Genomic DNA, 27,072 nt, shown 5'->3' on the forward strand with positions numbered 1-27,072 from the left:
ACAGTACACAAGCACGGCAAAGTGTAGCACAGCTGACGTAATCAGTCGAGTTGACAGTAGGTGAGCAGAGTACATCATGCGGCGAGTGTAGAATTGAAGCAAGCAGCACCAAGCAAGGTAGGGAAACGTAGAGTATATAGGGAGATCGTAATAGCTTCCCTGTCTTCCCCATAGTTGCCCATCACCTTCTCATATCTTTCTGCTCTATTTCCAATCCTCGCATTGAAATTGCCCATCAGCACAATTCTGTCCATGCTGTTGACCCTGACTATATCATTCAGTCCTTCATAAAACCTGTCAACTTCATCCTCATCTACACCCTCATCCTAATTCCTTCAACTGCTAAATCTATCCACATCACTCGCTCATGTATGTGCCTAGCAGAAACTATGTTACGTGGTATGCCTGTTATCTCCTCTTACCCGAATATCATTTGAGTCCTAACATATCTAGATGTGTCCTCTTTGCTGAACCAGCCATTTCTACTTTCTTTCTTCCCTGCCCCATTAATATTAATACCGTATTAATTCCATTTTGTTCTGCAAGTTGTTTCCAAGGAGTCCCTTGGCTGTCAAATGGAAGTGGGTCTCAGTTACTCCCATAGGTGAAGGTCTAGGGCTGGCTTGAAAAATTATGAGCTCAGTAAATTTTGTGAAGCTGGATGCTATCCTACTTGCACATCATCCCAGTGAGAATCTCTCCTCTTATGGTTCAGAGACTACCGATGGATTGTATAGTCCTAGCTGCCTGAGCACAAGGAGGGCCATTACTCAGCATATGTTCAAGCCTATTCCATAGCAACTGGTATCTGGACTCTCAGGACCGCTTACTAGCCCACTCAGCTGTTGCCCATGGTTCACAAACTATGTCATGACTAGAGTAACGCATACCACAAACCACACCATGAAAGCAACACAGAATTATTAAAATTAGCCAGGTGCACCCAGTAGTAAAATTACAATTTGCAAAATTCTACCTATTTTTATACTGTATGGTACTGAATTTACTTTGTACACTTGTCAGGACATCAATCAACAAGCATGCTACTCTGCTGTGCTGACACTACAGTGCACTTGAGAGATATCCCTGTGGCAATGCTTGCTTACGATAGAAAAAACAAACGCCATGGTGCGTACAGTCCTTTTGGGCTTTGGCCTGCAAAGTGGCCACTGCTCAGCCCGGAGGCCTGCAGATTATGAGGTGAGGTGTAGTCATCACAGTGACTCTTCTAAGCCGTTATTCTTGGCTTGCTAGACTGGAGCCCGTATCTCATCATCAGATAGCTTCTCAATTGTAATCATGTAGGCTGAGTGGATCTCGAACTAGCCCTCAGATCGAGATGAAAATTGCTGACCTAGCCGAAAATTGAATCTTGGGCCTCTTGTGCTTATAACAGCACAGCAACTAAATTAAATCATTCTTCTTCTTCTTTGGTTCCATCTGGTTGTTGGCAACCATCTTGGCTGTGCTTCTTTGTCGCCTGCAACTCGGAATAACTCCTTAGACGTTTTGGAGGTCTATGTTCTGATATTTTGTAACCAGGATATTCTACTCTGACCAACACTTCTCTTACCCAATGATTTTCCTTGAAGAATAGACTGTAGGAGATGGTATCTACTTTCATTCCACATTATGTGTCCAAGGTATTGAATCTGCCTTTTTCTCAAGGTGGTCAGTACATCCTTGTCTTTCTCATTTTCTGGAGAATCGCAGCATCTGTGTCATAGTCTGTCCACAGCACCCTCAATATCCTTCTGTACAACCACATCTCAAAAGCCTCCAACCGTTTACTTAATGACTCTGTCAGAGTCCATGTTTCTAAAATATAGAAGAGGTTAGAGAACACAAAACAGCACAGAAGTCTGACCTTCGTAGTCATTGCTAACCCATGATTTTTAAACAGATTACTCATCTTAATTAATATTACCCCGACTTTTCCAATAGGAGACCTCACCTCATTAGAAGGATCCCACTGGTCATTTATGGTGGTGCTGATGTACTTGTTCAATGAGATTCTGATCTATCTTAATATGACACACAGAGACTCTGTTTTTGCTAATTATCATTGTTTCTGTTCTCTGAGGATTTAAATCTAGACCATATTGATGGCTTAAAAGATGCATTACATAAATTACATAACAGCAACAAAAATGCATCAAAAGAGTTACTTAAAAACAAAATGTTACAAGAATCTACATCAAAACACGAAGTTACGTGATAACAGAAGAAGATAACGTAAAGAAGTCTTGATAAAAAATAAATGATCATTCATGTGTAGTGCAGCATAATGAAATGGCGTATGGCTTTTAGTGCCGGAAGTGTCCGAGGACATGTTCAGCTTGCCAGGTGCAGGTCTTTAGATTTGACGCCAATAAGCGACCTGCGCGTCGTGATGAGGATGAAATGATGATGAAGACGACACATGCACCCAGCCCCATGCCAGCGGAATTAACCAGTGATGTTTAAAATTTCCAACCCTGCTGGGAATTGAACCTGGGACTCCTGTAACCAAAGGCAAGCACGCTAACCATTTAGCCATGGAGCCGGACAGTGCAGCATAATTACAATCCGTCGTATAGGAATTTACTGAATTGAACTTAAATAATCCCATTACAAATATTGTAACATAATAAGTGCAATACGGTTACAAAGTAATTCACACGAGATTTCATCATCATCGTTAATTCCCCTTTTCCAATTGACACCACGTGGGGGCAAATATGGTTCCTTTCCACCTCGTCTGTCACTCACCATTCCTCATCCACCAGTGTGTTCCAGTCCAGCTTTAATTGTCCTTTGCTGTTCTTCACAGAGTCCATCCATTGTAACCTTGGTCTCCCTTGTCCTCTCTTCCCTGCCGTCTGTCTTCCCAGTGCTTGTCTTGGCAGTCTTTCTTCTTTCATATGCTTGACATGTCCAAACTACCTCAATCTGTTCTGTTACAGTTTGTCATTTAGTTTTTGCTTATTTAGCTCTTTTGACATGTCTTCATTTCTCATTCTATCTCTCCTAGTCTTCTGTACCATATTCCTCAGGAATTTCATTTCAGTTGCTTGTACTCTACTCTCATCTCTCAGAGTAATTCATTGGTACATAATCCATATTAATCTCTGACAGTGGCGTATGCTGGGATCAAGACGTGGGCTACCACTAGACTTAAGGGATCCCTTTTCAATAGTTGGTTTAGTGATCGTGAAGCCTTCAGCATTTTGAGCTGCAGCCAATAGCAAATGGAGAAGCCTGTTGTGTTGTGAAGGCAGCTTCACGAGCTACTGTCCTGGCCGCTGCTACTGTCAATACTCAACACCAGGGGCGGTTATTCCATGGAATGAAGGGAATGAGTCATTCCCTTAAACAAATATTACACAAAGAAAAAAAAATATTTAAGCATGTTATTGCAGCCAGTATTTATTTTAAGTTTTGTGTCGTTTTCTCAAACTAAAAGCAGTTGAACGGAAACAATATACTATATCGGACACACAAAGGGCTTCCAGGTCGGAGAGGATGAAAAAGTTCTGGGAGAAGAAGAAGAAGAAATTAACTCAAATGTATTGATTTCAGTGCTCCAATGTGGGCGTAAAATATGTAAATAAATAAATAATAATATAATTAACTTTATTTTAATGTGACAGTGATGCATGGACAGTTGAGAGTTGCAAACATACGTCTGTCTCCATGAGCTACGCAAGGATGTGCTATCAAAGCCGCTCTCGTGATACCTCATGGCCGCTCATCAGCAAGTGGCTTGCCAGACTCGACCTTGGCTTCACTCTGGTCCCTTCGTAATTATTCGTTTGGGTTCGGCAAGCTTCAAGGGGCGAGCCAAGAGAATGCATCTGACTACTCATTCCGTTTGAAAGTATTTGTATGTGATAATTGTGATAAAACTTGTGAGAAAAAGGTTTAATTGTGCTTGTGTTTCCAACTGAAGTGAAATATCGTACTGTGAGTTGTACCATTTAATTTACCTTGTGTTATTTGTGAAAATTACACCAAATTTACGTGCACACATATAAATTAAAGGAACTACTATGATTCTGCCGGTTTAGAAGGGAATGCATTGACTGTGTTCATTCCCCGCTTTGAGTCTCTGAAGCATGGCAACTGTCGACGCGAGTGAGGAGAGCGGAGGGGAATGTGGATGTGTATTAGAATCTCTCTTAGTCCAGGGCATGAGTTCGAGGGCTTTTCAAGAGAAGAGTAATATTATTTCCGGTGGCAGACCAATGCCTGATTTACCGGGTGTAAAAACTAAAACGAAACGTTGTGCTCGACACTTTAATACAGAGCAGTATGGAAAAATAGGCTGGTTATGTGGTTGTCAAAAAACATCAAAACTCTACTATTGGCCTTGCGTTCTATTTTCAAATGAAAAGGGGGTGTGGAACAGTGTAGGCTTCGATGATATGAATAACTTGCTTAAAGCATCCCAGCGTCATCAGCAATCACAAGCACATATCCGAGCTGAAATTCTGTTAACTTTCGGAACGACCAGAATAGATTTGCAACTCAATCAGCAGCGTAAACTGGAAATAATAAAATATAACGAGTTGGTAAAATAGAATAGAAAGGTGATGCAACAACTGACAGACGTTGTAATGTATCTTGCAAGACAAGAACTTCCTTTCAGAGCACACTGGCAAATCATTTGCAGAAAGCAACGGTGTTCACAGGTCTTTCACATCAAATACAAAATTATTTAATTGACGGAGTAGCCAATGTGTTATTGACCGAAATAAAGAAAGAAATATCACAGTCACCATTCGTGGCGATTATTATTGATGAAACTACTGATATTTCTGCCCATTCCCAACTTTCAACTGTTGTTAGGTTAACGTCTGCTGATGGAGAAGTACAGGAGTGATTTCTTGGATTTGCCGACGTAAGCGCCGATCACAGTACTCCTTCTCTTGCAGATCACGTGTTCCACATAATGGATGAGTTCAACTGTGGTTCTAAACTAGTCGCTCAATGTTACGATGGAGCCGCAATGATGTCAGGAGACCTCAGTGGTTTACAGAAAAGAGTGAAAGACAAATATCCTGACGCTATATTCATACATTGTTTTGCTCACAGACTGAATCTTGTCCTTACACAGACAACTTTTAATATAAAGGAATGTAAAATATTCTTCATGACTCTTTCTTTTCTAATTCGACGAAGAGAACTGCTGCATTAGATAAAGAAGTCAAGAGACGATTTCCTAAAGTGTGTCCAACGTGATGGAATTACAACGGAAGACTTGTTGAAACAGTTCGTGAACAAAAAGAAGAATTAGTTCAGTTGTTCGAGAATATCCTTGATGATCCAGAGCAATGGGATAGTCAAACGTATCACGAAGCTCGAGATTTTAACAGCATTCTGTCAGAATTCCAGTTCAATTTCATTTTATTAGTTTTCAGCGAGATATTTTGCTTAACTGATTCTCTCTTTGAAATTCTTCAAACGAAAGCACTGGATGTAAATTTCTGTATTGCCAAAGTAGGGGAAACAAAAAGTATCATTCAGGGAAAAAGAAATGAATTTGATAGAGTATGGAACAAATGTCAAGAGAGCTACGAGCTGCCAAAGAAGAAGCTACGTCAAAATGAAAGCTGCAACATAAATTCACACTACCGTCACATATATTGCGAGATATATGACAATATACATACCCAACTAGAAGTTCGGTTTCAAGCACTCGAGAAATTAACATTTGTACGGTTAGTTGATCAAAGGAACACGAAGAAAAGTTTTCCTGAAGTAGCATTCTGTTCTTTGAAACAAAGTTACAGTCAGCATTTTGACTTCGCCCGTCTCAGAAGCGAGCTCAGCGTAGCTTATTCCTCCGATGAGTATCTTACGATGGGAGTTCTAAAACTTTTGTTTTATTTAAAAAGTAGTGGATTGTCATCTTCTGCCTTTTCTGAACTGTTTGGTAAGTTATGTACGTTGATTTCAACTATCCCAGTGTCCAGTGGTAGTGCCAAACGTTCATTTCCGGCACTTCGGAGAATCCACACCTACTGCAGAAACACACAGGGACAACAGAGACTCTCGAACTTGTCTCTACTGTCGATTGAGAAGACGTTACTAATATTGAAGTCATCAAAAAATGAAGAAGAATTCTACAGCCTTGTCATAGAAGAATTCGTCAAGAAGGAGAGGCGGATGGAATTAACATTCAAATAGCACAAGATAATGTGAGTTATTATATTTATTTTACTTTATATATCTTCTTAGCTTATGATATGTGCTTCCCTTACTGTAAAAGTCACATGCCGCCACTGCCCAACACCTGATCAGTGGAGATGGAAGCCTAAGGTTTAGCAAATTGAAGTCCAGTTTTGTGGCTAAATGGACAGAATGCTTGCCTTTGGTCTGATGGCCCCGGTTCAATTTTCAGAATCAACCCCCTCACACTATTAATTCCTCTGGCTTGGGGACTGGGTGTTTATTATGTCTTCACCATTCATTGTATTCTAAGCCTAAAGAGACGCCATTCACCATTATATTATATTATTTATTTATTTATTTATTTATTTATTTATTTATTTATTTATTTATTTAATTATTTATTTATTTATTTATTTATTTATTTATTTATTTATTTATTTATTTATTTATTTATTTATTTATTTATTTATTTATTTATTTATTTATTTATTTATTTATTTATTTATTTATTTATTTATTTATTTATTTATTTATTTATTTATTTATTTATTTATTTATTTATTTATTTATTTATTTATTTATTTATTTATTTATTTATTTATTTATTTATTTATTTATTTATTTATTTATTTATTTATTTATTTATTTATTTATTTATTTATTTATTTATTTATTTATTTATTTATTTATTTATTTATTTATTTATTTATTTATTTATTTATTTATTTATTTATTTATTTATTTATTTATTTATTTATTTATTTATTTATTTATTTATTTATTTATTTATTTATTTATTTATTTATTTATTTATTTATTTATTTATTTATTTATTTATTTATTTATTTATTTATTTATTTATTTATTTATTTATTTATTTATTTATTTATTTATTTATTTATTTATTTATTTATTTATTTATTTATTTATTTATTTATTTATTTATTTATTTATTTATTTATTTATTTATTTATTTATTTATTTATTTATTTATTTATTTATTTATTTATTTATTTATTTATTTATTTATTTATTTATTTATTTATTTATTTATTTATTTATTTATTTATTTATTTATTTATTTATTTATTTATTTATTTATTTATTTATTTATTTATTTATTTATTTATTTATTTATTTATTTATTTATTTATTTATTTATTTATTTATTTATTTATTTATTTATTTATTTATTTATTTATTTATTTATTTATTTATTTATTTATTTATTTATTTATTTATTTATTTATTTATTTATTTATTTATTTATTTATTTATTTATTTATTTATTTATTTATTTATTTATTTATTTATTTATTTATTTATTTATTTGAGCACTTAAATCAGACTACAACAAATTTGTCTTCCTTTTCTTCTCCCAAAAAGTCTTGAGTCTGGTTGACCTGGCTGCCCTCTCCGCATCTGTTATAACATATTGTTTCCTCTGTACAGTGGTCAGACCAAATCACTTTGGACTTCTTTAAACCAATTGTTTTTTGATTTACTAATCCAAAAGTAATTAAATAATTGTTTTAAAACTCTGTTATCACTTAGTCAAAATATATGACAAAAAAAGGCAATTCTTCTTTTTATCGTGTCTGTGATGGACTCACTTTCCCGATAGATAACCTCATTCAGTAACAATCTCCACTGTCCATCCACCTGATGTTATATTAAATAAACATGTTGAATTTTACAGTGGTCGTACCCATTGTTCACTGGTTAATTATCTTCCTCGGGAGATCAGTGGTGGTGTCCGACCCATGATCAAGGGTTCGTTCCAACCAACAAAAGAGAACACTAAACCTGAAAGAATGCATTTCATTTTAGCAGATCTACCTACAAAAAGAAAACTGTATTACTCCTATAACAGGTGCCCTGCAGTTTCTTCCTACAAGGATATAGAAGTAAACGGGAGTGAAATACCAGCACTCTGTTATCTATATAATTACGCCAGACATATGGAGGTGAGGAAGTATATACAATTGGGAACATGCATCAATTTCAAAAATATTTTTTTTGAAAAGTACACCAATGAAATAGTACGTAAACGTATTACATTGTGGTATGTTGCCTTGTTTTCTACCATTAAAAAAATATTTAATAGTGCCTTTCCGCAAGGCGAGTGAAACGGCCTCTGACGTAAGCGGCGCGCTGTGACGTCACGATCCAGTACCGCATGGAGCTCTACCAGCCGTTGTGCATCAGCCGTTGCTAAGCCGATTGTTTATTATTCATGATCGTGGATAACTTCGAAATGACAGAAGAAAGGTTCAAAACAGCACAGTCAGATAATCTATCATGTGTAGATGTCATCATTCTTGAAAAGTAGTGACTTTTGTGGTCGCAGAAATTCGCGGATAACAAGCAAGTTTGTAAGTGGCGTCTTTTATATACGTGCAATGTACTGTAACCCATAGTATTAGGATAACAACTAACCTGGATAGATATCACATCACTTTCAACATTTCAACATTTTCTTCTAGACTGATTCCCCTATTAAAGAATAACATTACATTTTCGGGCTTTCAGCATTAGTAAAGTAAGAAATCGGATTTCAGCACTAACATAAACATATAGGTAGCATTATAGTACTAGTCCGCTTCTGTGGTGTAGTGGTTAATGTGTGCCACTCCCGGAGGCCCGGTTTCAATTCCCGGCTCTGCCATGAAATTTGAAAACAAATAGTACGAGGACTGGAACGGGGTCTACTCAGCCTCGGGAGGTCAACTGAGTAGAAGGGTTTCGAATCCCACCTCAGCCATCCTCGAAGTGGTTTTTCGTATTTTCCTACTTCTCCTCCAGGCACCTAAGGCCACGGCCGTTTCCTTCCCTCTTCCTTGTCTATCCCTTCCGATCCTCCCATCCTCCAACAAGGCCCCTGTTGAGCATAACAGGTGAGGCCGCCTGGGCGAGGTAATGGCCCTCCTCACCAGTTTCATCACCATACTCAAAGTCTCACGTTCCAGGACACTGCCCTTGAAGTGATAGAGGTGAAATCCCTCGCTGAGTCCGAGAGAAAACAACCCTGAAGGATAAACTGATTAAGAAAGAAAGAAAGAAGGAAAGAAAGAAAGATCATAGTACTATAGGGCTATAATCTATCATTCCCAAAAAAATATATATATTTATGGTTGGGACAACTGGCCTACCCACTTCCAGTGCCCATGAAAGAGAATTAACTATCTTTGTGGAGGGAAAAATGTTAAACATGATAAAGATAAATATGACTTCATCTAGTTTTCGCAAGTCGGGCTGAGTGGTTCAGACTGTTGAGGTGCTGGCCTTCTGACCCCAACTTGGCAGGTTCGATCCTGGTTCAGTCCGGTGGTAGTTGAAGGTGCTCAAATACGTCAGCCTCGTGTCGGTAGATTTACTGGCACGTAAAAGAACTCCTGCAGGACTAAACTCCTGCACATCGGCGTCTCCGAAAATCGTAGAAGTAGTTAGCGGGGCGTGAAGCCAATAACATTAATTACATTTGGCTTTTAACAAGCTGAGCATACCAGGAAAGAAAAGTGTCCTGGTGACATTTTAGTCGCTCAATACAGGAATGTCTTTGGGTGCTGTGACTTTTACTTTTTTTTTTGCTTTACGTCACACCGTCACATATAGGTCTTATGGCGACGATGGGACAGGAAAGGCCTAGGAATGGGAACAAAGCGGCCATGGCCTTAGGTACAGCCTCAGCATTTGCCTGGTGTGAAAATGGGAAACCACGGAAAACCATCTTCAGGGCTGCCGGCAGTGGAGTTCAAAACCCACTATCTCCCGGATGCGAGCTCACAGCTGCGCGCTCCTAACCGCACGGCCAACTCGCGCGGTATTTTTACCCTTCGGTTTATTGACTTGGCTTGTATAACCTAAAACTTAGGCTAAGTTGGATAATATTTTAAACACCTACATCACTATTTTCACCTGTGTGCAATTATGTTATTTATTTCATTAATATTATGATAATTATTATAATTGAGCATTGTTAACTTATAAGACCCCAACAGACAAGCATTGGTTTTGCGTAGAGTTATACATTTGTTAAATTCACGTTGTTTCCTTTCATGATGTACACGCCTATTCTTTGTTACATTATAGAGTATTTAGATATAGCCTAAATTTCTTTACCAATTAAGCTCTTCAATAAAGACATACATAACTGTCCCATGCCAAGATATATTGGTAGAATTAGAGCTGTCAAAATGGTTCATAACCCCTTTGATTTATTATCTTGACGTGGATCACCCAAAACATAGGTTAGGTTTGGAGAATACTTTAATAATCAGCATTATTTAATGCACTGCTTATTACTTTCATATTCCAAGATGTAATTTAAGCATTTAAATAAAGCATCATACATTAAAATTTAAAGTTTTACCACTAGAACAGCTGACATGGAAAAGTGATTTGAAAATTCAAACAAATTCAGCTTGCGTTAAAATCTTCAAAAAAAATACACTGTAGACTTTTCCGATATATCACCAGCATTTCTCTGGCTCACCAAAATCCATTTCTCCCTAGTTTTAGCGTCTTTGGAACATTTATAAACAATTTGTTTGGTATGGTATGCGATGTGCTATTGCACATCGGAACTCTACACCATTTATAAGTTTTCTGCCTCACTGTCTGCGCAGGATTCATTTTAAGTCTAAAATATACCATTCAGATTATTATCCAATGTATAGACCTCGAATTTAACCATACTAGACACTAACGTAAAGTAGAAATACGCGAAGTGTATCCTGCTTCTCACAGCACACTATGTGTTATTTCGTCTGCTAATTCAGTCAACCTGTACGATGACGTCAGACCAATGAGATCGCGTACTTGCGTGACGTGACATTTTCGTAGATTTTTATCACGTTTGGAGTTATTATTTGTACATTCTGATCACATTTTTGAACTCTGCATGAAATTTTGAATCAGATTAGCATATTTTTAATTAAAACCCCGGATCATGCATGTTCCCTATTAGTAACGCATGGTTGACAGCAGTGGCGATCTGGCGGAACGAAGCCTAGCACAGCTATCACCCCGGTCCCAGCACCTATCGGATATACGTCAACAAGCCGTGTGAACAGCAAGGATTTACTTTGACAGAGAAGTGAAAGGGGAGAAGCCAGTAGGGAGACCAAGGAATAAATGGATAGACACAGTGAAATCAGAGGTCAGCAAGAGGAATGCCAAGTGGGAGGGCATAGAAGAACAGAAACTATACTTTGACTAGAAGAAGTGGCGAGCGCTTGTACATCACACCCGGGAAACTGAAACATGATGATAAGGCCTTGAATTCCTGAACTTCACAAGATAAGTTACACCTTCGGGAAGCAAACCATTAGCCTCAGAAATGTTCAGTTTTGCTTGCCGGTTAGCAGTGAGATTGCTGAATAACACAATGAGTCTGTTTGTGCTTGTATTTTGCATTCCATTCAGAAATTAGTAATTGATTTTGTGTTGAGTGGTACGGTGAACAGTAGCGTATATTTGTCGCCTGATAGCCTACATCTGGATTAGGAACATAATCATCTGAAGTTGACTAATGTGATACATATTTGTCTTGACACAGCCTAGTTATGGATTCAGGAAAAGTTGTGAAATTCCTTCCTAATGAAGACGAAATTAAAATCTGAAAATGGACCGGCACTCGCAACTTTAAGCATGCAGAGGTCGTGCGAAACTCGCACCTTTGAGTTTTGACTCGATCATTCGAGTTGGTCTAATCTAAGTTTTGTCGGTTTCAAAATGGCGGCCAAAGTCGCAGTCATACATGGTTGATTGTAACCTCAAATTCATTGTCCAAGTGTGAGACCAGATAATAACCCAATGCTCTGAAATAAAAGGCTTCTACTACTATTTGTTTTAGAAAGAGTGTGGCTGCCATAATACTTGATATTTTCATGGCTCCCCATGCAAATGTTTTCATATTTTTGTTGTCTGGTGTTTTTCACACCTTTCACTGCACCTTTATTTTATAATCCCCAGCAGAAAAAGTTTTTCATACGGTATTTGTTGTCCCCTCCAATACTAAGCAGTTAGACAGAGCAGTGTCCTTCTTTGCTGCAATTGTAAGGAACAGAAACCCCAAGCTCAGAAATCTGTCTACGCAGCAGGTATTAATGGCAATTAATGTGTCACCGCTGCACCTCAGGCGACAGGTAGCTGACCTGAGTTTCCTCCACGAGATCTTAAATGGCCATTACTGCTCGGAACATCTTGTCTCACTCTTCTCTCTCCGCGTTCCTTCCCGCTCCACCAGAACCAAAGACCTTCTCCACATTCCCCACACTCAGCACTCAATACTTCAACGATCTTTCCTAATCCGCCTCCCAACACTCTTTAACAATATTAATAGGAGACAAGAGCTTGATATAGCATCAAATAAAAGTGTATTCGAGAGGTGTGTAAATAGTATCTTAAAGATAAGTTGATGTGAAGGGATTATACCGCCATCTTGACCCACGACGACTTGGCTATGAACATGGACCTTCTCATGGTTTTCGATTTGGACAGTTATTAGCAGGATGTGTACCTGATCTTGTTATATTTTGTTATGTTTGTTATATTTTATTATGAAAGTTTACGTTTGTTAAATAGTCTGTTGACAGTGCAAGTGAAATTTGCTCAGTGTAGCTGTATCTTGTGCTTCGTGAATAAATAAATAAATAAATACATAACACCTTTTAATATCCTCCTCTCATATTTAAAAATGGTAGATATAGTTTTCACTGTACCCATGGTCACCCAACGTAAAATTCCGTCATTAAGAACTAGTGTTAGGTTTAATGGTCCACCCAATCAATACACTACACTTTACAAGTGAAAACTATTTAATATTAAAATATATTTTAAATATACTTTGGAACATGTTTCATCTAATTTAAGATTTCTTCAACCATAACATCTCGTAACAGATTACGATACTCATTGTTGCTGTCTAATAATTTTAAAAATGGAAGAATCCATGTCCTTTACTAACTGTTTGAGAATACACTAAAGACAATAAATACTATTTACATAAAATTGTCTATCACTTCTAGTAAAAAAAATTTCTTCATTGTTAAAATTTGAATGACATCTCTTGAAAATATGACATATAGTGCTGGTAGCCGGTAGCTTCAGTACACTGATTGAGGGAGATTTGAACTCTGGCCTCGGAATAGGAAAATGGGACCATATTCACATCAGAATATTTAAAAGCTTGAATTCTTATGAAAATTCCTTTCAAAAAATAAACTATTTTTGGTAGAAGGAATCTAATGCTTCTGAGATAGCCTGTCGTGTGGCAAAGATCTGCTCTGCATGACCATGGCCACCATATTGATAGCTTAATTCTTATGAATATTCCTTTCAAAAGACCAGGTCTGGAAAGAAAGAGATATATAATTAATGGGTTTAAAACCCTTGGAAATTTAAGAAATGAGTTTTCGTCACGAATGCTAAAAGCTTACCATCAAAGTTGGTGAAACTCCCTATAGCCGGTTCACATCTGAGTTTCATTCTGACTTGCTTCTCGCCACACTACTGCGCGTGTTATAATTATGTTTCTACCGAGCTCGATAGCTGCAGTCGCTTAAGTGCGGCCAGTATCCAGTATTCGGGAGATAGTAGGTTCGAACCCCACTGTCGGCAGCCCTGAAAATGGTTTTCCGTGGTTTCCCATTTTCACACCAGGCAAATGCTGGGGCTGTACCTTAATTAAGGCCACGGCCGCTTCCTTCCCACTCCCAGCCCTTCCCTGTCCCATCGTCGCCATAAGACCTATCTGTGTCGGCGCGACGTAAAGCAACTAGCAAAAAAAAAAAAAAAAAAAAAAAAATTATGTTTCTTCTCGCCAGGCGGAACTTGGCTAGGGGCGGAAGGAGGGGGAGCACTGCTATTAGTAGGGGAAGGGGAAACAGCTCCGCCTGTAGGTAGAACGGGAGGGTGGGATGTTTGTTTTACAGGAGGTAACTTTAAATTGTTAATTTTTTGTGATGATAAAAGCAACGGTATCTGTTCATATAACGGATTTTTGTTCTCTTGTACATCATTCAAATTTTTGTTTGCGTTAATACTCTGGTCCAAACCTACATAAATATTTTCATAATTGCCCTGAAGATGGTTTTCCGAGGTTTCCCATTTTCACACCAGGCAAATGCTGGGGCTGTACCTTCCACTTCCTTCCAACTCCTAGGCCTTTCCTATCCCATCGTTGCCACAAGACCTATCTGTGTCGGTGCGACGTAAAACCACTAGAAAAAAAAATCCATGATAAATGAGTATCTGTCTCGTAATAAAATAGCTATGAGGTAAGATTTTATTTGGCTTACTTTGTGACTTGTGAATGCATTAATTGGTGGTATTTGAAGGTGCTCATATATGACAGCCTCATGTTGGTAGATTTACTGCCACGTAAAAAAAAAGAACTCCTGCAGGACTAAAGTTCAGAACTCTAAAAGTAGTAGTTAATGTGACGTAAAGCCATAATTATTATTACTATTATTATTATTGTTGTTATTATTATTATTATTATTATTATTATTATTATTATTATTATTATTATTATTATTGATATTTTCACCTGAAAAATAACATGTAATCAGGAAAGGCATCACAGCCTTAAACCCAAAATAATTCCCTGCATGACTAGGATAAGCTGAAGAAAGATTTATATATTGGGGTCTTTGATTATATATTTACTACCTTCATTTCATTGTTTCAGTTCTTTTATGCGATCTCCAGCAGCAAATCATCCAACATCATTGTGCTGATTTTAGCTCAAATCATGGTGAGTAAATTTTGTCATTGTCTTCATTGCCACTTCAGTCTGAGTCTACATTCAGGAGATGGTGAGCTCAAACCATACTATCACTAGCTCTGAAGATGGTTTTCTGTGGTTTCCCATTTTCACACCAAATTCTAGCACCATTGCCAAATAACCTGTCTTGAGTTGGTGCGACTTTAAACCACTAACGAGAAATATGGGTGAGGGCAGGCTAGATAGAGGCTGTCCTGCTCGGATTTCATGCCAACTTCTATAAAATTGGAAATCAGGCTACATACTATCACTCCCTGTAAAATAAAGACAAAACGAAAATTAAATTTATAAAACCAATCTAGTGACGTGAATGGCTTATTATACAGCCTGAATATGCATGAAGTAGTTTCCTTCTGCTTTACTATTCCTTCAGTTTTACTGCAAACTTCTGCCTCACTGTTAAAAACAAGTTCCATTCCTCAGTTACACTTTGTGTTTCATTTCTTGGTAATTACCAGGTTTCGTATCCAGACGTAGATCTTTTCCTTTTTTTCAAATGGAAGAAAGCTATCAATATAAAAGCCAGAAAACTGATCGTAATTATTTCGTGCACAACCTTAATTTTTTCGGTAACTATTTAGTAAAAGTAGACACATTCTTGATGAATGGTAAAAGAATAGAGATCCCAAGAGAGGGTGTGAAAATTCAAGCCAGAAACTGTACCCCACATTTTTTCTAATCTACCCAACCCACTTCCTCTTGCCGAGCAAGTGGCTGCGCAGTCTGGGTCATGTAGCTGTCAGCTTATATTCAGGAGATAGTGCGTTCGAACCCCGTCGGCACATTTGAAGATGGTTTACGATCGTTTCCCCATTTTCACACCAGGCAAATGCTGGGACTGTATCTTAATTAAAGCCATGGTCATTTCCTTCCCACTCCTAGCCCTTTTCTACTCCATCGTCACCATAAGTCAATCTGTGTCAGCGCATTGTAAAACTTCTTCTTTCCTGGCCATATGTGTGCCCACAATGAACACTCCCAAGTATTACTCGGGGTAGGCTCTTCTGATCCTTAGAGAGTACTCCCTGCAGTTGGATGTCTCCACCACTGGAATGCCGTTTCTATTCAAGACCTTTTCGGCTGTACGCCACCATGTTGCTCTAGGACTTCCGCGTCCTCTCCTTGGTCCCTCGATTGCAAGAGCTCTCTTAACGGGATGATCTTCATTTCGACGTTGTACGTGTCCGTACCAGCGCAACTGCCGCTCTTCCAATTTCTCACTGATAGGGACCGTATTAAATACTCCTCCTATATGCTGCTTGCACTCGGTCCAAGAGGGTGACACCCGCTGACCATTGCAGCATCCGCCTTTCCGTTACATGCATTTACTGATGATGCTTCTTTTCTTTTCTTATGGCTTATTCTGAGTCCATTCGTCTCCAAAGCTTTACTCCAAAGTTCTCTTCATGTGTTTCACCAACAAGGATGATGTCGTCTGCATATAGGAGCCATGGTAGTTGTGTCATCAGTTGTTCCGTGAGATAGCTAACAACTATATTGAATAAAATTAGGCTCAAAGCTGAAACTTTATGAACACCAACCTTAACAGGGAAACTCCCAGAGATAGCAGAACTGGACTTCACTTTTGTAGAGGGACGAAAGTACATGTCCTGGATAAGTCTCACATATTACTCCGGAACATTTTGGTGTCACAGTGCAGTCCAGGTGATTTCCCTAGGAATGCGGTCAAATGCTTTCTCTAAATCAGTGTAAATCATGTGATCCTTGTGAAGTGCATAATGTTTCTCCATCAATACTTGGAGAGTTTGAATCGTATCACTAGTTGAGACTCTACTTGTGAAGCTGTACTGGTTCCTGTAGATGTTTATAATTTTCTTGAGTCAGCGCATTATAAAACAAATTGTACAAAAAAAAAAAATACTTCCTCTTAAAACAAAAATTCACCACCACCATCACCACGACACTCTACCAAATCAGTGTTTACAAGACAGGTAAGAAAACTCTCCTGTGAAAAGGTAATCCTTGCGGACATACACAAGAATATGTCTACCCGGTAGTCCCATTCGATAATAAAAGCCCTAATTAGTATGTGTCAGTGAAGAACTCTTGGGTATAGCATTTGAAGATATGTTCTAAATGTTAGAAACAATTAATTGCTTTGTTGAAGAAGAGATTGAATAATCTGAAAAACATAATTTCATCAGAACACAGATTAAATTAAAGTTTACTCAAGCTACAAGGGGCGCCCAGTATATAATGCAACACATTTTATTTCTCTGCCAATTTCAGTTTTCACTTTCAGTTTTGACACATCTTTGAATATTCCTGCTTCATCTCATAGAGTTTCATTAATTTCTGATAGGTGGCAGCGCTATAACTAGCCTTCAAAATGGCATCTGTAAACTGAGGTGCGTACCAAACAGAGAGCAGTTATTGAGTTTCTTTTGGCGGAAAACCAGGGCATCACAGACATTCATAGGCGCTAGCAGAATGTCCACGGAGACCTGGCAGTAGACAAAAGCACGGTGAGTCGTTGAGCGAAGCATGTGTCATCATCACAACAAAGTCGAGCAAACCTGCCTGATCTTCCGCGTGCCAGTCGACCGCACACAGCTGTGATGCCTGCAGAGTTGGAACATGGGGACAGCCTTATTTGAGATGATCAATGAATCACAAACACCTCACTGCTGAACTTGACATCTCTGTTGGTAGTGCTGACACACTTATCCACCAGTTGGAATATTCAAAGCTTTGTTCCCGCTGGGTTCCGCAACACCTAACGGAAGACCATAAAGAACAAAGAAGAAACATCTGTGCAGAATTGCTTGCTTGTTATGAGGCTGAAGGTGACAATTTATTGTGTGTTGTGGATTCATTACTTCGAACCCGAAACAAAACAGCAATCCATGGAGTGGTGCCACACCAACTCTCCCACGAAGAAAAAGTTCAAAACCGTACCCTCAGCTGGTAAAATCATGGTTACTGTCTTTTTGGACTCTGCAGGGATTATTCTGTCCAATGTCCTTTTGGACTCTGCAGGGATTATTCTGTTCGATGTCCTCTCTCATGGTGAAGCGATCAACTCTGGAGTGTATTGTGCTACTCTAAGGAAATTGAAGAAACGACTGCGGCGTGTTCGTAGCCACATAAATGCAAACTAACTTCTCCTTCTCCAGGTCAAAGCAAGACCTTACACAAGTCTGCGCACCCAACAGGAGCTCACAAAACTTCAGTGGACTCTTCTTCCTCATCCCCCCTACAGCCCAGATCACGCGCCTTCTGACTTCCATCTGTTTGGCCCAATGAAGGATGCACTCCACGAGAAGCAGTACGTGGATGATGGGGAAGTTATCGATGCAGCACGACATTGGCTCGAGTGGTACTATGCAGGCATACGTTATGGTGGCGTAAGGCCATAGCATTGAATGGAAATTGTGTTGAAAAATAGGTTATTGTAGCAAAAGGATTGGCGAATAACATGGTGTATTTGAATCCTCAATAAAACTAACCTACTTTTAGGAGGAAAAAAAAGTATTGCAGTATATATTGAACTCCCTTCGTGGAATACATTTACTTGAAAAAAAAAAATAGATTTCAGATGTCAAATTGAACACTAGCTTCACACAAACAAAATACTGTAGGTCTTCTCTCTCAGTGAAACACAGAAAATTGTAGTCAATACAAAGTGCCTATTGAAAAGTTGAAAGAAAAAAAGAATGAGATACAGTAATGAGTTTTTCTTGGATCCTCTATATTTTTAAAATAAGATCTCTCAAAGGGCACTGCTTAAATCATGAGTTGCTGCCTTTGCCTTCTCAGGCTCACTTATAAAAATTGGTGAAAGGCCTTAAATTCCTTATGGCCTAAATTATCGTGCTTCTACTGTTATAGCACAATTTTTTAGCAAAAGAGGGGAGAATGAATGAGTCAGATATCTGAATTTCTACAAATTTCAACTTTGGGAAGAAAGGACATCGTAAAGATGGACATTGCAGATCGGGGAAGGACACTGGAGGACGTCATTAACAACAGAACGTATCTCAATAAGACAGAATGGAAGAGGCTCGCCAGCAGTACCCGGAAAACTGGAACTGTAAAATGATGATGATGAAGATGAAGGCCATGTGTTGTGTTTACTGCCCAAACTTGTATTCCACTACTTGAAATGTTGATTCTTTTTCCACACAGAGGAGATATGAAGGGAATATCTTCCTTGATAAAAGCAAAATCATCTTGCAGATGCTCCGAATTGACCAGTTGCTGAAGTATTCCAGTCATTCTTCTTTCGTTATGGTCTCTGTAGGACCACGGGTTTGTCATGGTTTAGGTTTTCTTCTTTTCCTCCTGTAACCTTTTCTTCCTCTTTCTTCTCTCCTGTTCTCCAGCTGAGATGTTCAGTATCCTCTTCTTTTTTTCTCCCCTACTGATGCTTCTCTATTCTGTTCCTGTATCTTTTTCTGTCATTGTAGCCAACCTGTAGTAGCTATATCCCTCTGTAGTGTTTGCGTCCCTCTTGTCTCCTTTTTGTATGATTGCATTCTTCCACCCTTCCGGTAATTTCTTCTTCCTCCAGATCTGAGTAATGACCTGGGTCATGTTGTGTATTGCCTTGTCTTCTCCCCACTTTTTTTATCTCCATCAGTATCTCATCATCTCCGTTCGCCTTGTTATTCTTCAGATCCTTATGGCGTGTGCCACCTCATTCCTGGTCGGAGGTCATGGTTGTCTTTTCTATATCTGGCCCGAGTTCCAGTGAGTTTTATATGTTTATTCATGCCACTGTTCGTTGCACTAGGTCTCAGGTGTTCACAGTGCCACTAGAGTGACGGACCACGGCAACACATGCAAGGCTCACACCTCTTATTCTACGCTTATGCCCACTCTTTTATTCTGGGTATTTTCATTGTACTTGATATAAGTGCAACCTTATCATTTAGGTCAGCCACTAGGAGCCTATGGTCACTGTCTAAAGACTCGCTTGGGATAACCTTTGTCTCTCGCTCCTTCTCCAATTAGTTTATCTGTTATCACATACAGTAATCGGTAACTGTTTTACATCTTCCATCCGAGCTGTATCTAGTTTTCTTATGACTTTCTCGTTTCTTGAAGATAATATTCTTTGTTATATAGTTATTTCTTACACAGAAATTTGGGATAATCTTACTAACAAACAGAAATTTGACCAGAAGGTAGAAATTGTCAGGACACATCTTCAGACACCCAGGTCTTGCTCAGTTAGTTTCTGAGGGAATTGTTGGTAGTAAGAATTGTAAGGAGAGGTCAGAAATAAATATGAAAGCAGATTAGAGTACGTGAATAATGTAATACAGCAAACTCTCAATTATCCGGGTGTGGATTATCCGGTTTGCAGATTATCTGTACTTATTTCGGCGATTTAAAAAATTAAAAACAAAACATGAAGTACTGTATTCTGTTATAATTAGAACAAATCTTTTTATTTAGAATGCACTATTGTGCATGTGACTAGTGTTTTACCACCTAAAGGCACTACGGACATCATTCGCACCATCGGTCCTCCCTGAAATATTTTCCGTTATTTCCCATTTTATCTGCAGTTGTATGCCGTGACTCGAACCTTATAACTTGTCCACGGCCGATTCCTTTCTGTATCTTTCCCTAGAAGCTAAATGTAGAGCATTTTCATCGCCCCTAAAACTGAAAGTAAAAGAAAAGGATTAAAGTTTTCTTCTTGGACAATTCCCTTCAGAATTCTTGCTCTGTGTTGATACGATGTAAAAGCATACTCTTGAACATCACCAGGAATAATGTATTGTTGATACCAATATAAATGGTCCATTATTGGACATTATAAACTTTCCAGCTAACTCATTCCTGGTTGCCAGCATTTTGCCCTCATGTGCTAGGTTGGGCTCATCAGTTGGTACCTAGCACACCTACCAAGACACTGGCTAGTGCATACCGTGGAGGCCACTGTGTAGGCTACTTGGAGCCACCGGCAGTGCCAATGCACTATGAGAGACTTTGTCTCTTTACCAAAAATTGATGCCTGCTTGGCTATCAGATGATATAGATGTTGATTCCCATAGGAAATCTGAAATATTTGTCCCAAATGAGTAAATTTATAATACCAATATAAATGGTCCGTTATTGGACATTATAAATTTTCCAGCTAACTCATTCCTGGTTGCCAGCGTTGTAACGTTCCAGACGTCACAGTGTAATTATGTTAATTTTATTATGTGTAATTAATTCAGGAATTTAACATCATGATATTTATCTTCGTATGTAATTTTATTATAATTCATGTTTGATCATTTGCTCACTATCATTTCATTACTTTGTAACTACGACTTGTAAACGAGGGCTGAATATCCTAATATTAACTTAGATTCTTGCGACATTCGTTTAAATTTAACTTGCAGTAGATTTTCCTCTATCTTGCCACATCACCGAGGAAGAAGGAAGGACATTTTAGACATCAAATTCTGGGAAAAGCGAGCACGTGTTCAAGCGTTGTAACCACAGCTACTGTATTTCGACCAGAATAATTCAAACTGATCACCGCCTATATTTTCAAAGGAGCGTCATGTTGCCATGGATACTGAGTGAAAGGGCTAATAGAAGAACAGTTGATATCATGGTTGGGACCCATCAACTTTAATATCTGGAGTGGGGAGAGACGTGTCAACTGATTGGACCACGTCTAGCGACCTGTAATTAGAGCCAGAAAAGGTTATAAAAAGGTGTGTTGGAGCTCTTGGCATCATTCTTCTATCTTGTATTTCGCTTTAGGTCTGATAACTTGTCTTATGGTTGTTGTACCATAGTGGACTAGTGTGATAGTTTATCACTTCTACATTCATTACTTCGTTACCACGACGTGGTACTTAGGAATTTCTGAATGATGGGTGTATAGCCACTCTCATCAGGAAGTACGAACAGCTCTGTATTAGACCAGTTTATACCAGTCTAAGACAATAGATAGCATTAAACTAGATAGAAATGAAACTTCAGTGCACATTTTCAGTAAAGTTGGAAGGATTGTTAATTGAGTATCCTCTCCACATAACCCAAGGAGGTTTTTCTAACTATGATTTAGGGCTCATCTCCAATATATGGGATAGAGCATAACAGGGAGTGATAGTTTCAAAGCCATCATCCAATTAGTGGTTGATGCAATTTGCAAGGCAGGAATGGTACTTAGCTGCAGATGAAGATATCTCAAAGACGACCGGTGATGTTCCAGCTACAAGGATGGAAGCTTTCCAAGGACCAGCAGAACAAGACTACATGGTGAGCAAGCGAGTTAAAAATATTGCAAGTTTTCGCGAAGTAGAGTCATTCAATTTTTTGTTAAATTCATTTCCTATTTTAAATTCAGTTCTCGTCAAACCGTCGTCATTTATATTCAGTGTAATAAATAGTATTTTCCTAGTTCACTTTAATCAGTCTGCCTTAATTAGCCTTTTGATTTCTAATTCTCCTGCTTAATGATTAGTGCACTATCACCCCATCCCTGTGATGAGAGTCCGTCCAAGCTTTATTATAAATTTTTGTTTTTAAGTCATCAACTTAAAGATTGGCGCCCTTAGCTTGCATAGTTGCATTTCTCGTTCAATTATTGTTCTCCAAGAGGGGAAGTCACAGCGTTTCACCCTCATGTGCTAGGTTGGGCTCATCGGTTGGTACCTAACACACCTACCAAGATGCTGGCTAGTGCATACAGTGGAGGCCTGGGGGGGATGTTTTCATTCCCCTTCCCCTCCCCTACCTAGAAGGTAATGCCTTCTCTCTGGCCAGGAGATTTGGCGGAGTTTGGGGGTTTGCTGGAGTTAGGTGATTGGTAAAGGAGGAGATTTTGTTGGGGTGATGTGGAGATGTGGCCTCTTGGCTAAGGGGTGTAGTTCTGGTCTTGTGCTTTTTATTGAGAATTGTTACATAGAGTTACACATACATAGAGTTGTTACAGATACATATAGTGCTGGTACAGGTTGCAGGTTCGATGTGAAAGTTTAGTAAGGAGTACTAGGGTAGGGTTGCGATATAAGGAAGTGGAGGGTTGTTGTAATATTGGCAATGGAGGTGGCTAGAAGGTGAAGAAGGTCTAGTATCGGGAGGGGCATTAGGAAGAGGCTGGTTTGGGGAGTGGGTAGGTGAACGGCTTGTAGGGGTGGGGTGGGTGGCGAGGCTGGCCGCGGGTGACAATGAGAGTTGTTAGGAGGAGAGCGCATGGTATGGGGTGGGGAGCGAGAGTGTTCCACTCGGTAGAGCTGACTGTGGATTCGGACGCCGGTGGTTATCAGGTGATGTACTTCATCTTCAGAGGGGAGTTGTAGCCATACCATGAACGTTGGGCCGTTGGTGTTGTAGATGCTGTACACTCAGCGGGCTGGGACGCCTGCTGTTTGGAGTTCTCGTAGTATGTCCCTTTCTGTGATGGCAGGGTCTATGCCTCGAATGACACAGCTCGGAGATGGAAGCTGCTAAAGTGCTGGTGTTGCAGCGGCTGCGTTTCCTTTTGAGGCTGGCTGTGCTTCGGTTGTTGCATCTGTTTAATTGGCAGGGGGTTGCTGGGGACTGGGTAGTGTGGAATTTAGGGAGGGGATGGGTGTTGACATTATAGGAGAAGGGTGGCTAGTCGTGGTAGTAATGGTGGGAGTATGGAGGGGAGTGTAGGCCGAAGTAGTGAAGGTGGTGGTAGTAGTAGTAGGAGTAGTGGATGTGGACGAAATGGAGGTAAGGGGGCAGTGGAAGCTGCTGGGTTGTTCGAGGTTGATATTCGTAAACGGTGGGAAGGGTGGAAGGATTATTGGACGTTTGCTGTCTTATGTATTCTGGAGTAGGCACCAGTTCATGGAGTCTGCTGTCGATGGTAGCGCCACAGGCTTCGAGGACTGCCGTTTCATCTCCATCTCGTAGGTATGCCAGGACCTGCATTGAAAGTAAAGAAGTTGATCGATCCCGGAGCCTGCGAACATCGTGGACTGGGGAGCCGGACTTGCGAAGTTCGGTGAGAATGAAGTTTTCTGTGAGGGCGGTATCCACACCTGTGATGAGGCAGGAATACATGTTTTATTGGGGAGGCGACAGCCAACTAGGCGTCTGCCTATTTATTTTTCTTGGGCCGACCGAGTTGCAGATAAAGTTGAGGGCCACCCAGCCGAAAAAATTTTGAGGCGTGTTGCTTCGATTCCAAGTTTGGTAAGGATGGTAAAGAGACAAAGTCTCTCATAGTGCATTGGTACTGCCAGTGGCTCCAAGTAGCTTACGCAGTGGCCTCCATGGTATGCACTAGCCAGCGTCTTGGTAGGTGTGGTAGGTACCAACTGACAAGCCCAACCTAGCTCATGCGGGCGAAATGCTGGCAACCAGGAATGAGTTAGCTGGAAAATTTATAATATCCAATAACGGACCATTTATATTGATATTATAAATTTACTCATTCAGGACAAATATTTCAGATTCCCTATGGGAATCAACATCTATATCATCTGATGGCCAAGCAGGCATCAATTTTTGGTAAAGAGACAAAGTCTCTCATAGTGCATTGGCACTGCTAGTGGCTCCAAGTAGCCTACGCAGTGGTCTTCATGGTATGCACTAGCCAGCGTCTTGGTAGGTGTGCTAGGTACCAACTGATGAGCCCAACCTAGCACATGAGGGCGAAACGCTGGCAACCAGGAATGAGTTAGCTGGAAAATTTATAATGTCCAATAATGGACCATTTATATTGGTATTATAAATTTACTCATTCAGGACAAATATTTCAGATTCCCTATGGGAATCAACATCTATATCATAATGCATTGTTGATCGTACTTTTCTAGCTGCCAACGACAAATCTCAATAATAACCTCCAAAATGAATCATTGACAATGAGTGTTAACCAACACCACATTTTTGTTGTGAATGAAAAACAGAAACAGAAAAAATTGAACTACTATTTTCCGAAAGTGAACTGAAAGCAAGTCGTATAAAATACAGTGTGTTTTTAAATGTAATTTTGTACATAAGTTGTCAGTTTCCGGCAAGTTACACATAAGTAATACAGTGGGCTTTGAAATGTGATATGTAGCATGTTTTGTAAATACAGTTGAATGCACAGTTTCTGGTAAGAACACGTGTATTTTGGATTATCCATGCTTTTTGGTTATCGTGTAGTCTCTGGTCCATATTAACCTAGATAATCAAGAGTTTGCTGTAGTTACATATAGAAGAAAAGCTTAGCCACAAGATAAGGTGGCATGGAGAACTATATATTATGAGTCTGTGGACTTATGATTCAAACAACAACAACAACAACAACAACAACAACACAGCAACTCTGAAAGAAGAATGTATCATTCTTATCCTCATTCACGTTTAGATAGACTGCTTGTTTGAGAGAAGAAGAACAAAATATGCAACGTCAGCTTCGGTAATGTGGCCAGCTCACTTCCCAACTTACCAACGACTCTCTTGCTGAGAACTACAAGCCTAGAAGGCTTTTCATTGCTGTTGCATTTCAGACCCTGTATTTTAATTTGGTATTATTTATTTTGAAGACTAGTTTATATTAAATTTTTAAATAATATAAATCATGGAAGGTATTCCTGGATATTGTTTCAAGTGAGAGAACCCAAAGAATATCTCACTTACAGTCTATTGAAGGTTTAAGAGCCTTAGACTAGAACTACAGCTCTCCAGTTTAGTTTGTGCCACTACCTGAGGATGGTTGCTATACGCATTGAGATAATATAGGGTATCTGTTTTTTGGAATTATTTAAACATTTCTATTTCTTATTTTTTTGTTCCAGGGAATGTATTTTGTGTCGTCAGTGTTACTGATGAGAATGAATATGCCTCCAGAATATCGAATTATCATCACACAGGTGCTAGGAGAACTTCAGTTTAACTTCTATCATCGATGGTTTGATGTTATCTTTCTTGTGAGTGCTTTATCATCTATCGGGTTCCTATACCTTGCTCATAAGCAGGCGCCTGGTGAAGGCGGTTAGCGTCACAGGGAAGTGAACTTGATTAATAACAAGCTGGTGTTTCAGAGTTGCAGGGCTGAGGGTACTTCGCTGTTTTTAACTGACGTGAGCAGTAAGATAACTTCCTCTTCAAATATTTCATTACCTCTTTCCCTTTCCTATTTGCCAGATTAAAGGAATGTAATGAACCCAAGTCTGTTATGTTTATTTTACATGACTAGTCCTGCATTTTCTCTTTCTGTTATTGATGTTTATGGGGGTGTTGATTCTGTCCAGGAGTGTTGATTCTTTTCAGAGATGAACTCTTTGAAGCACCAACATAACATAACATAACATAACATAACATAAGCTTGCAGTGCTTTCTGCTTTTTCTTCATCTACTTGGATTCTTCCATTAATATGACTGTGAAGGAGGAACTTATGCACTCTATGTGTGGGATATTGAGCATTTATAATAACTATAGGGGTAAAATGATATTTTTTAAGTTATTATGAAAAATGTAGTTGAGAAATTAATGGAAAACAGTCTCTCTACATATACAGGGTGTGAACAACATGACACTCAAACCTTAAACAGGATTTAAGGTAAATTGAAGGAACATTGAATTAATGACAGTTATGGTTACAATGACCTAACAGGTGAGAAGAAAAAGCTTGTACTTGTTAATATTGATGCTTTCATGGCCCGTACTTGTAGACATGATATGGGCTTATGCCGTTTCAAGAAAATTAGGTGAGATGCTTTATGTTTTGCAGAGAACTTTGCTCTGCGTCTTCAGAAGAAAATCTTGACTGTTCACGAGGAAGACTTCTTCTGAAGATGAGGAGCATTCATGACACGGCTTAAGCCCAAATGCCCGTATCATGTCTACAAACTTATGTGATGACAAAGCAATTATTTGGATTTCTTATCACTGCTTTATTGTATCCTACTAATCTTTCCATTTACATTTTGTATTTCTCTTGGCATAACAAGGAATAGTCCTTCCTGATAGTAATATTGCCTAGAACATACTTCAGTATCTATCAGAAACTTAGATACATCAATAAGAGCAAGTGACAGTATATTAATTGATGACTTGTGCTATTAATGACAATTGTCAATGCCATTTTATAAATCACAAGATATATATTTGAAATCTTGAAGTGTCTCTAATATAGGAACAAAGTAGGCCTGTCTGTTGTATGCTGTACCTGTCAGTGGAA

The 27,072-nt window shown here is 38.7% G+C and overlaps 1 protein-coding gene across 2 annotated transcripts in view; it reads left to right on the plus strand.

Moving 5' to 3' along the window:
* GPHR (golgi pH regulator) overlaps window positions 1-26,183 on the plus strand; it is a 112,421-nt gene extending 86,238 nt beyond the window's left edge. For both annotated transcript variants that reach the window (XM_067151764.2, XM_067151765.2), the window contains exons 8-9: window positions 14,852-14,917; window positions 25,687-26,183. In XM_067151764.2, the coding sequence (XP_067007865.2) occupies window positions 14,852-14,917; window positions 25,687-25,887 (267 nt within the window). In that variant the 3' untranslated portion in view covers window positions 25,888-26,183. The remainder of the gene's footprint in view (window positions 1-14,851; window positions 14,918-25,686) is intronic.
* The last annotated feature ends 889 nt before the right edge of the window (window positions 26,184-27,072 follow it).

The sequence above is a fragment of the Anabrus simplex genome, chromosome 7 (assembly GCF_040414725.1).
Source record: "Anabrus simplex isolate iqAnaSimp1 chromosome 7, ASM4041472v1, whole genome shotgun sequence".
In the NCBI taxonomy this organism is placed as follows: domain Eukaryota; kingdom Metazoa; phylum Arthropoda; class Insecta; order Orthoptera; family Tettigoniidae; genus Anabrus; species Anabrus simplex.